At 40.1% G+C, this 12,561-nt stretch overlaps 1 protein-coding gene across 2 annotated transcripts in view; it reads left to right on the top strand.

Moving 5' to 3' along the window:
- Positions 1-12,561, top strand: part of arhgap42a (Rho GTPase activating protein 42a) — a 314,844-nt gene that overhangs the window by 240,216 nt on the left and 62,067 nt on the right. For both annotated transcript variants that reach the window (XM_080196954.1, XM_080196952.1), the window contains 3 exons: positions 83-189; positions 7,837-7,915; positions 10,370-10,406. In XM_080196954.1, the coding sequence (XP_080053080.1) occupies positions 83-189; positions 7,837-7,915; positions 10,370-10,406 (223 nt within the window). The remainder of the gene's footprint in view (positions 1-82; positions 190-7,836; positions 7,916-10,369; positions 10,407-12,561) is intronic.

The raw sequence follows: 12,561 nt of genomic DNA, 5'->3' as shown, positions 1-12,561 counted from the left end.
CAATCTGTCATAGATTTGCTTGTCTGAAATTGTGCTGTATTTACCATGAAAATGTCTGACTTATTGATTTGTAATTAAATAGAATGGCCTTGTAACAGCTTCAGAAACATTCAAACTGAAATTCTGCATTCGAAGGAAGACTGATTCAATTGATAAACGCTTCTGTTTTGATATTGAAGTCATGGAAAGGTGAGTTCAATTTATACTCTTTGGACTGACACCTTAAGGTCAAGAGGTATAATTTTTCATTGCATAGAAGCAAACATTTTAGTTCAAGCAGTCATGTTGGTGTTTATCCTGCACATGAGCAGTAATTCTTATTACATGCGCCTGTCCTGTTCTTATATTCCTTTTATCCATCTTTCCTTCAACCATTTATCTAACCTATTCTTAAACGTTGAAATAGATTCTACAAGGTAGACAAATAGATCAAGGCCTAGATTTTCACCTTGAGGTGGGTAGCAGGAGTCAGAAAAACACCCTCCTCTGCAAAATGTTCCAGCAAAGATGGGATCTTCATTGCTCGGGGGTGGGTGCAGGCTGCAGTTGACCCAAGAAAGAAGTCGGAGTTAGTTAGAGGAACTGCTAGGTGCTGAGGCGAGCTGTTTAAATGAGTCACCTTGATGTGGTGGGACTTTGACCCGGTTATAATGAAAAATGAGGCCTTCTAGCCTCTCTCCTCACAGTCCTAAACTCCCCTACATATTCCCATGCCTCATCCATACCACCTCATGCCCCCTATATCAGGCTATGTCAATCAAGTAATGTTTCCCTTGGAACTCAGGTGTTTTGCTATTCTAATGGATGTGTGGGCTGTCAGTCAATAATATACAATGAGAATATATAATGGGGGTCTTAGTCAAGTATAGGAGTAAGAGGAGGGCCATTCGAAACCCCCATGCAGGTTCTGCACACCTCTAATGTTTCAGGAATTACAACTCTTTCAAAAAATATGGCCCGACTCCATGAAATTGTAGAAGGGTAGGATATGCCTTTTCGCGCTTTGGAGCCAGCCACAACAGGAGGGCCAGGAACATGCTTGTGACTTGAACCAGCCTGCACTCTTTAAAGGTACTGTTGAAAATAGGAGAGCTTGGGAATGGTGTTGGACCTCAAAGTCATCCTAATTCAATGAAAATCCAGGCCTAATCATCATTAGCAGGGCATTTATGGGACATTGATCATAATACCATATGGTTGAGATTCGCTTTTGGAAAAGGAAAAAATAGTAATCCAGAGCAAAAATACTTAATTGTGTGACAGCCAATAAATCTGGCATTGGCAAAACTAAATTAACAATGGACTATCTTTAAAGAGAACATACTTAAGGTACGTTTGGGCTGTAATCCCACAAATAGTGGAAGATAGGACAAACCAAGCCAGAGAACATAAACATAAGAACGTAAGAACATAAGAAATAGGAGCAGGAGTAGGCCATCTAGCCCTTCGAGCCTGCCCCGCCATTCAATAAGACCATGGCTGATCTGTCGTGGCTCAGTTCCACTTTCCCGCCCTCTCCCCATAACCCTTAATCCCCTCTCTTATCAAGAACCCATCAACCCGCTTCTTAAAAATATTTAGCGAGGCAGCCTCCACCACTTCAACGGGCAGAGAATTCCAGAGATTCACCACCCTTTGAGTGAAGAAGTTCCTCCTCAACTCCGTTCTAAACCGCCTCCCCTTTATCTTGAGGCTGTGCCCCCTAGTCCTACTGTCTTTTTTGAGCGGGAAGAGTCTCTCCACCTCTATCCTATCCATCCCATTCATCATCTTATACGTCTCAATGAGATCTCCCCTCATTCTTCTAAACTCTAACGAGTACAAGCCTAGTTTATTCAGCCTCTCCTCATAGCTCAATCTCCTCAACTCCGGTATCAGCCTAGTAAACCTCCAGGGCTAAAATATCCTTGCGCAGGTGTGGCGCCCAAAACTGCACACAGTACTCCAGCTGCGGCCTCACCAATGCCCTATACAGCTGCAGCAAGAGCTCCCTGGATAATGAAATAGAGAGAGAGAAAGACAAAGCAGTAAATAAGACGTTTATAACAGATATCACATTGATATTACTGGTGAGAATCAGGTTGAATATGGAATGTTTAGACAGAGTGAAAATTGAAGTAAGAGAAGCAAAGAAAGATAATGAGAAGAGACTGGCAGCCAATGCAAAGGGAATCCAAAAATCTTCTGTGTTAATTACATTGTTCACATATTGAAAAAAGGATTAATCTGAAGTCAGTCTTTTCCTTAATCCAAAGAACAGTACAGCACAGGAACAGTCCCTTTGGCCCTCGAAGCCTACGCCGATCGTGTTTATCTATCTGGACCAACCACTTATATCCCTCTATTCCCCATTTCTTCCTGTGTTATCAAGTCTTAAATGTGGCCAACATAACTGCCTCAATCGCCTCACTTGGTAGTGCATTCCACGCCCCCATCACCCTCTGTGTAAGAGAACTTACCCCACACATCTCCACTGAACCTTTCCCCCCTTAGCTGGAACTTGTGCCCCCTTGTAATTGTCATTTCTGCCCTTGGAAAAAGCTTTCAACTGTTCACTCTATCTATACCTCTCATAATTTTATAAACATCTTTCAGATCGCTCCTCAGTCTCTGTCTTTCCAGGGAAAACAATCCCAATGTATTCGATCTCTCCTCGTAGCTAATACCCTCCATACCAGGCAGCGTCTTGGTAAACCTTTTCTGTACCCTCTCCAAAGCGCCACATCCTTCTAATAGTGTGGTGACCAGAATTGGATGCAGTATTCCAAATGTGGCTTAACCAATGTTTTCTTGCAAATCCAGGTTTGCTTCCAAAACTCAGTAAAGGTACATTCTCCCAACACCCAATGTGAATTGGTTTTTATCTCTAGGGTGAGCTTCTCTAGTGCTCCCTGGGATATTTCTCGTTGGTGGGAGGTGGCCTGCTATTTTGCCACTGTCGGTGGGGTTTCCTAGTGAATCCCTCCCAATGCCACTGGAAAACTTGTGGCGAGGTGTCAACGGTACTGGAAGATCTGTTGGTGGGAAAGGCAAGAAAATCCCCAACTAGCGATGGCCACTCTTAATTACAAAAGTAAAACATACACATCATTGCAACATTATCCCAACATTGATAGATCCCCTCCTTTTTGTAGGAAAAAAATAGCAATTGTGTTTTCCTTTCCAGCAAAAACTGATGACAGAAAAATAAATCGCGCTTTCAAGATTCACACTCTTGAGGTGTCCATCTACTAATACCCCCAATAATTTTCACTACAAGTATTCCTTTTGCTGAAAGAATCTGACAATCTGTGGCTTGTATTAATCCATTTGAGTTTAAAGATTTTCTGCATCATTTGTTTTAGAGTTGTGAAGTTAATTTGTAATCTTTTCTGACTCACTCCTTGTGGTGTTACGTCTTGCAAAATGCTTGACTGTCAATGTGACACTCTATAAGGAAATTTCACCGTGTAGAATTTTTCCCAATATTTTTGATAAAAAGAATGCTATGTCTATTGCCTCTACAAATGCAAGAATCTCTGCGCCCTGAGTGTCTCTTTATTATTTGTCTATTTTCGTGGTTTTCCAAGCCAGGGGCAATATTTCTCATTTTCCCTCACAGTAAATATTATGAAACCCATTGCAATAAATAGCCATCAATAAGATTTGCAAGAGAGACATCAAAAAGCACAGCCAATTTTATATCCTTGAGGTCATTCAAGGATGGAAACTTCAGTGCACATTTCTCCGTGTTTCATTTCTCCATTTTGCTACATCGTCTAGTCAAACCATGACCCATACTTATCTGTTGAAGTCTTTTCAGGCTGTTACACCTGATAAATTACTGCATAATTCTTCTCTCACAAACCTTTACTGAACAGGTTCTCAGCCACAGTGTAGGGTAACAAAGTTTGCTGATGACACAAAGATGAGTGGGAAAACGAATTGCGTGGAAGACGCGGAAAGCCTGCAGAGAGATTTGGATAGGCTAAGTGAGTGGGCGAGGATCTGGCAGATGGAGTATAACGTTGGCAAGTGCGAGGTTACCCACTTTGGAAGGAATAATAGTAAAATGGACTATTATTTAAATGGTGAAAAATTACAACATGCTACAATGCAGAGGGACCTGGGGGTCCTTGTGCATGAATCGCAAAAACTCAGTTTGTAGGTGCAGCAGGTGATCAAGAAGGCAAATGGAATGTTGGCCTTTATCACAAGGGGGATGGAGTATAAAAGCAGGGAGGTCTTGCTGCAATTGAAATAAACCTAGATTAAGGAAAAGGCTGGTTTCAAATTCATCCTTTCCTCAACGTGTGAACAGTGAAATTAACGTGGTGGTGAACATTGAACTCTGATAGTTGGATATTGAATAAAAGGTTTTTTTGCCTTTAAGAAAGTAAAAAAGAAATACGCTACTCTGGCAACCTCTGGTACAGAATGGTTCAGTCGCTGTGCAAAATCTCAAGGTACTGGTAAGGCTGCAACTAGAAAACTGTGTGCAATTTTGGTCCCCTTATTTGCAAAAGGATATATTGGCCTTGGAGGGAGTGCAGAGAAGATTCACCAGGTTGATACCGGAGATGAGGGGATTAGCTTATGAGGAGAGATTGAGTAGATTGGGCCTGTACTCATTGGCGTTTAGAAGGCTGAGGGGGGATCTTATAAAGACATATAAGATAATGAAGGGACTAGACAGGGTAGAGGCAGAGAGATTATTTCCACTTAGAAAGGAAACAAGAACTATAGGACACAGCCTCAAAATAAGGGGGAGTCGCTTTAGAACAGAGTTGAGGAGGAACTTCTTCTCTCGGGGGTAGTGAATCTTTGGAATTCTCTGCCTATTGAAGTGGTGGAGGCTACCTCGTTAAATGTGTTCAAGTCACAGGTGGATAGATTTCTGATCAATAAGGGAATTAAGGGTTGTGGGGAACAGGCAGGTAAGTGGAATTGAACCACTATTAGATCAGCCATGTTCTTATTGAATGGCGGGGCAGGCTCGAGGGGCTAGATGGCCTACTCCTGCTCCTATTTCTTATGTTCTTATGTTTCTCCATGTTAACGAGATAACCTATGTCCACATTTCCATCTTATTTTCCCATTGTTCATCTGGTTCAGACTCCGAAAAAAAGCGTGTAATCAAAGCTTGAGATTTTGCACAGTGACTGAACCAGAGGTTGCCAGAGTAGTGTATTTCTTTTTTACTTTCTTAAAGGCAAAATACTTTTTTATTCAATATCCAACTATCAGAGTTCAATGTTCATCACTATGTTAATTTCATTGCTCACATGTTGAGGAAAGAATGAATTTGAGACCAGCCTTTTCCTTAATCTAGGTTTATTTCCAAGACTCAGAGTAAAGGTGCAGATTCCTCTTGTATCCCAAACACCCAGTGTGAAATGCTTTTTTATACGCTTGTGATACATCCCTAATCTTTTCTCAATTGGTGGCAACTTCTCTTAATTACAAATGTTAAGCGTTGTAGCATGACTCTAGCCTTAACTTTCTATTGGAATATAAATAGTTAAAGGGTAGTAATAATAGAAGTCAGACTGTTTCCTGATCAAAATGGAAATATATGCAAGGAGACAGAGGGCATGGCTGTGGCACTAAATTTGTACTTTGCATCTGTCTTTCTCAAGGATGAAGATGCTGCAAGTCATAGTGAAAGGGGAAGTAGTTAAAACATTAAATGTGCTAATAATTGCTGAAGAGTTATTAGAAAGGCTGGTTGCACATAAAGTTAATGGATTACCAGGATCTGTGAGATGCATCCAATGATACTGAGGGAAGAAACAGTGGAAATTGCTGAGGTGCTAGTCATAATCGTCCAGTACTCTTCCAAAACAGGGATGGTGTCAGAGGACTGGAGAATTGCAGCTGTTAACATCCTGCCCAGAAAAGTTTGTAAGGATAAACCCAAAAACTACAGGCCTATCAGTATAGTTCAAAATCAATGGTGGGAAAACTTTTAGAAACTATAATCTGGAGCAAAATTAAAACTCACTTGAATCAGTGTGGATTAATTAAAAGCAAATTTTAACAATTTGATTGAATTTTTTCATAAAGTTATAGAGAGGAGATTGGCTAGAAGTGTTGAAAACAATGAGGGGTCTAGAGAGGGTTGAGATGAATCATCTACTCAGCACTTCTGGCTGAAGATTGCTGCAAATGCTTCAGCATCATCTTTTTCAGTAATGTGCTGGGCTCCTCCATTATTGAGAGTGGGGATATCTGTGAAGCATTCTCTTCCAGGTATGTGATTAATTGTCCACCACAATTTATGACAGGACTGTAAAACTTGGATCTGATCCTTTGATTGCAGGTTCATTTAGCTCTGTCCATTGCATGCTGCTTTCACTTTTAGCATGCAAGTACTTCTGTGTTGTAGCTTCATTGGGTTGATATCTCATTTTTTAGTGATGCCTGGTGCTGCTCTTGGCATGTGCTCCTGCACTCTTAATTGAACTGGATTTTATCCCCTGGCTTGATGACAATGGCAGACTGGAGGATATGCCAGATCATGAGATTACAGATTGTGGTTGCATACAATAGTGTTGCTGATGATAACCCATAGCACCTCATGGATATTCAGTTTGAGTTGCTAGATCTGTTTGAAGTCTATCCTATTCAGCATGATAGAGGGTATTCTCAATGTGAAGATGGAACTTCGTCTCCACAAGAACTGTGCAGTGGTCACACCTACCAATATTGCATGGACAGATGCATCTGTGATGGGTAAATTGGTAAAGAAGTGGTTAAGTTTACTCCTCTTGTTGGTTCCCTCAACCTTTGCCACAGACCCAGTCTAGCAGCTGTGGCCTTTAGGACTCAGCCAGCACAGTTAGTAGCGCTATGACTGAGCCTCCTAGTGATAGGCGTTGAAATCTCTCACCCAGTGCTTCCTCAAAATGGCCTTTGAGGTGAGTGCTGGGTCATAAGTTAAGACGGGGAGAATAGGTGGTAATCAACAAGATATTTTTGCTTATACTCGACCTGGTGCCATAAGAATAGGTTGAGTTCGGAATCAATGTTGAGGACTCCTGAGGCAACACCCTTTTGATTACACACCACTAGTGGGTCTTTCCTGTTAATAGATCAGGATATGCTCAGGGATGGTGATGTTTGTGACATTGTACGGTATGATGATACCATGGGTATAACTATGTCAGGCTTTCCTTGACTAGTCTGTAAGACAGCTCTCCCAATTTCAGCACAAGCCCCTGAATGTCAGTAAGGCAGACTTTGCAAAGTTGACAGGGCCAAAATGGCCCATGAACTCATTGTATTTTGCATCGGAGGTGAGCATGGAGGTTATAGTAGAAAATTGCTGGAGGAGATTGGTTGGTATCCAAGAGGAATCTAGAGTTATTCCCTTCTAGGAGTGATGAGAAGACATGGCCATAGGAGTGAATGCAGAATTAGATGTGATTCGTGCTGCTTTTTATTTACTTTTTATGTTCACCCACTAATAAAGTGTGTTCTAGATTTGAAACTGCAGTGCTGACTGTTGTACCAGAATAGAAATAGACTCTACTGCAAAAGGATGTTAAGAGGGCAGTGAAGCAAATGTTTTGATCCATCAATGCCCTTCCCTATAAAGGAATAGGTAATCTCAGACATGATGATCGTTGATATGAAAAATGGAAAACTTGCTGGTGAATGTTTAGGTGAATGGTTAACAAGGAAAATCATTACAGTGGAGGTAATATAGGCGTCTTTAACTCGCACTATAATTGGGTTTGATTTTCTTGATGTTGGATATAAAAATTGCAAACTCAATACAGCATAAAAAAAGAACATTTTTGTGAGCATTTTCAGTATTTTTAAACTTTTTTTGTTTTTATTTTCTTTTTGCAGGCATGGCATCGTTACACTCCAGGCTCAGTCTGAAGCAAACAGAAAACTTTGGTTAGAAGCAATGGATGGAAAGGAACCAGTATGAGATTTTTTTTATAAGAGATATAGTCATTGGTACTACGAACCGTCAGCCTCATCATAATGCTCCACATGTCGAATCCAGAGCATTATCAATGCCCTAGAGATCATCTTCCAGGCAGTTGTTGGGGGCGGGGGGGGGTGGTGGTGGTGGTGGTGGTGGAGTGGGGGGGGTGGAATGGCGAGGGGTCACACCACTCCCCCCCCCCCCCCCTCCCAACACACACACCCACACACACACCCACACCCGCCAATACAAGTAGGGCTGGTGCTGAATTTATGGGCTTAGTCCTTTTTGGTGCTGCTTCAAATGGGCATTTACCAAAGACAGAGAAAGGAAAATAAATGATAGGCATTGTTATGTCATTCCTGGTTCATTTAAATGCCATTCAATTGAATGTTAGTATCTGCTGGGAGGGAACCACCTCAATTTCAGAGCAACACTAACAGGTTTGAGATGCAATGTTATGAGTCTTCATATCGTTTATTTAGGCTTTGCAAGAGAGAAATAATCATTGCTCTGTTCAAAACAGGGAAATATCAGCCCGTTTATGCTTTAGCAAAGCTCTCTGAATCCTTTAGTCTGTGTGTTGATGGACTCTTTTTTTTGTCCTTTATACTAATCAAGCAGTAGGAATAGTTGTTCCCCTTAATTGCCGTATTAAGTCTCTCATAATTTTAACATGATTACAAACCAGTAAGGGTAACTTTTTATTTCAAGTAGACAAAGTTTGAAATTTCAGTCACTCACTAGGTGAATAAAGCCAGGAGATTTCACAGTTTTAAGCAAACAAAATAAACTTTATGATACAAATTCAGAAAAGAAAAATCATCTATAATACGTACCTTACACTCTACATTCAGAATTAATATGAGGTACATAAGAATTAACAAGCAAACTCTGCGCTGCACATTGAACAGTGGATGTGACAACCCATCCAGATGTCAGTGACCACTGAAAGTCATAACATGTCATTAAAGTTTTGTCTCCCTCATAAGGGACTTCAACTCTACTTTTCACAATCTAGCCTCTGAATTCCCTCAAAAGCCTTACCAACTCAGACAGCCCCAATGACAGCTCACCTTCTAATTTTTCAATCTCTTCTGATACAGTGTTCTATAGGAGTCATGAAGCTGCACTCTTGTCTCTAATTTTCATTACACTTCCAATTCTTTCTCATACACTAACTTCAGTAAGCTGGTACTACCTTGAGTTTCTCCTACTCCAAAACTCTTGATAGTACTGGCTTCCAGTGCTTAGAACCAGAGAATCCCAACGTGCAGAAGGAGGCGATTCGGTGCATTAAGTCTGCACTGACTTTCCGAAAAAGCATTTTACCCAGGTTCAGTTTAGAATGTTGTTAATATTTTCTTTGATATCAGAATTTGGATTCAGCATTGTGCAACCTGCCCTTTTGTGGTTTACCGTATTTGGAGGCAGGCCAGGAGAAACAATGGTAATTACTTTTGAAGGATATTGAAGTTATTTGCTCAGCCATCCTCTGAGCCTAAACATCCATATTGCTCCCATGAAATAAAGTTCTTCCATAGCCTTCCAATACTCTGTAAGAGTGGAATAAAAAAAGCTTCATTTTTTCAAAAGAAAGACCATTTTCCTTGTCTTCCAACGTAGTTTTTAATTCTTACACTTTCAGTGCAGGCACATTCGGACAGCATGGAGGTGGCCTTTTTATCACCTCATTGAGACAGTCTACAGGAGCACCCAGCCACAGTATGAAAGAATATGCATCTTGCATGACATACTTCATTTCATAAATTTGTAAATGACAAATGCCAATTACTGCATCTGGTTAGTTAAAATGTATTTCAAGAACCAAAATTAATTTATGCCCTAAAATCCACAAAAAGTTTTCATTTTACTTCTTGTCGTGTGGCATAAAATTGTTGAAGTTAATGGTAAGAAATGCAGGGTAAATTAGAACAAGAAAATTTGGGGTAGGGATGCTGATAGGTACATGCTGTAAGTCACTCATTCCATGGATCAAAGTGACAGCAGAGTGCCAAGGATTTGTGCAGTTCCTGAAGTAGTGTAAATAGTCTGTTGAGTGGTTTCTTTTAATTAAGACAAACTGGAAGTTTGAGTCATGAGCTTGCACTCCAGCTGCAAGTACATTTTTTGTTATTTCTAACATGAAATAAAACATAGTTGGAATATTTCTATTGCAATTTCAGCTTAAGAATGAAATTAATCAATTCCTTTTAATGGATGATGCTACAAGAAGTGAACAATATTTTAAGTAAACTATGGAAAATATTCTATGATCTGTCTTCATTCTTGAATATTGAGCAGTAGATAATCTGTCCAGTTTTAATGTTGTGCTTTAGGTGTTCAGTTTGTGATTTTAGATTGAATTATTAAAATGAAGAATTAATACCAGTCAGTTTGATATTTTATCAAAATTGTCATATTGTTAATAATATCATTTTTTTCCAGATCTACACCTTGCCACCTCTTAGCAAGAAAGAAGAGTGTAAGAAATCTTTTGGCTTCTTAGAAATATACATATTTTCATTGTTCCTGTCATTCTTCTGTTAGTGCTTTTCATAAATGGCTGTTTATTTTAAATGAATGCAAACAAGATAAGAATGTTACCCTACCAGGTAATAATCAATGATCAAAGCAGAATGGCATACATTGTCAGTCTCCAAATAATATAACAAAAATATGTTACACCATGAAACTCATCCAGATTATTTTGAACCATTGAATACTAAATTGTGTGACATTCAATGGCATATCAAAAGAATCCTATTCCTTTCATAACTTAATTAGATGAAATGTATAGCTATCTGTCAGGCTGGTGGCCCTTCCAAGTCCTCTGGATGGCCCCAAGTGCTTCACAACTAGTGAATTATTTAAAAATTAAGTCATTATTATTACATATGCAAATGCAACTCAAGCATGATAGAGGGCAGATCGAGGCTGATTGTGGTTAGATCAGCCGTGGTGAGACTTGGAGAGTTAGAGTAACTAAGGGCAGCAGGCAGGTTGCAAGGTATAGGTAGAGGGTGGGTGTGACAATTTGCACATCGAAGGGTAACAGGGCAGGTCCAGCGTGCTGAGAGACAGTTTGATGGTGGCAAATGGCAGCTCTGGGTTGACAGATAGTTAATCAAGGATGATGGTCTGTGATTGGAGGGTCACATTGCTTCTCGGCCTTTTGGCTAAGATCAAGTATCAGACCAAGACTAAGATCAGGTGCCTTTCCTTCCCATCTTGAGTCTTGTATGTCTGTCTTGTGGGGACCATGAATTGGATTCAATTTGAACTGGCATTTGGAACAAGCAAGGAGATGGATTCAGGCTTGTACTGTCCACTCTCTGCATTGACACTGTAACTTTAAGAATGGAGTGAAAAGTTTTTTAAAATATCAGGGCAGAGGATAGGGCAGACTGGCATAGGGAGAGTGATCATGGTGGGGATGTGGCAGGAGATCTCTCAGTACTGGCTTAACTGGAAGCTTAGGCTTCTCTCTTCCTCCTTCACCCTCCACCCACCCGAGTCACATTGGGGCTTTTTTGCACAGAGTGGTGTAAGATTGTGATTCACAGCTCACTGAAAAAATTGGCACCATTCTCTCCAGTTTTCTCACTTGTTTGGCATTTAGAATTTTTTTCATAACATTATGCCCACTGTGCTTTGATGAGGGTCTGTTGGAGAATTACTCCTTGAAAAGCCTGGGTGCATGTGGATTCCTACTGAGTGTCTTTGTGTCCATCCTCCATCCATCTGCTTGTTCTGGTCTGTTCCCCATTCATTTTCCAAGTCATACTGTATTCCAGGAGGAATACCTACTTGTGCAGCCATGTCTAGGAACAATCAAATTTGCACAAAAGCTCTTCGACGCTTGCCACATCACTCTATGTATATTTGTATAACTTGAAACAACCGTAGAAAGCAGCAAGCACTTGTAAGTTCATGGTGACAGCAGAATAAATCAGCCAACAATTAAATGGTAAGTAACTGATGATCCCTTTGAATAGAACTGATGGTGGCTGTGCAGTCTTAAAAGAGAACATTACAGAAGTGTTGAAGTGATGGATCAAATCCATCTGCTCTGTGTACTTAAAAAGTGCACGTGTTCACAAGTGCATGTGCTCACAACTGCACATGTAAGCCACGCATGCTATTTTGGAGCTATAAAGACATTTGTGCTGCTCAAAAACCCCAGCACCCCATACCCCTTCATGTTTGTCCTAACACAATGGGATTTTTGAAAAAAGTCAGTTTATTTTAGAAAAAAAACTTGTTGAGCTAGTTGGGAATCACCTCAGGAATACTTCATAATTGTTTTGAGTTTTTACTGATGTTCAGCCTTTCTTTTTAACATCCATAATAAAGTATTTTATTCTTTTACTCAGTCAGCTGAGACTGCAGACAAAGTAACGTTCTGTTGCAGTAAACATAATTTGCAGTTCAGATATGTTTATAACCTGTTCAATATTATTTTTGGCATGGGGGATAAAAAGGACTAACTGCCTCTTTATTGAATATTTAACAAGTCATTTTATGCTCTGTTCCATAAAATCTGTAGGCACAGACAGCACATGTAGACATGAGAATCTCAGTAATTAAAATTCTACCCAGGTATTTGATAGAATGTGCTTAAAACTCAGGTTAATGTT

This window comes from Carcharhinus amblyrhynchos, chromosome 10 (genome assembly GCF_965287045.1).
Source record: "Carcharhinus amblyrhynchos chromosome 10, sCarAmb.v2.hapA, whole genome shotgun sequence".
Classification (NCBI taxonomy): Eukaryota; Metazoa; Chordata; class Chondrichthyes; order Carcharhiniformes; family Carcharhinidae; genus Carcharhinus; species Carcharhinus amblyrhynchos.
The sequence above is the reverse complement of the archived record's forward strand: the minus strand, read 5'-3'. Positions and strand labels throughout refer to the sequence as shown.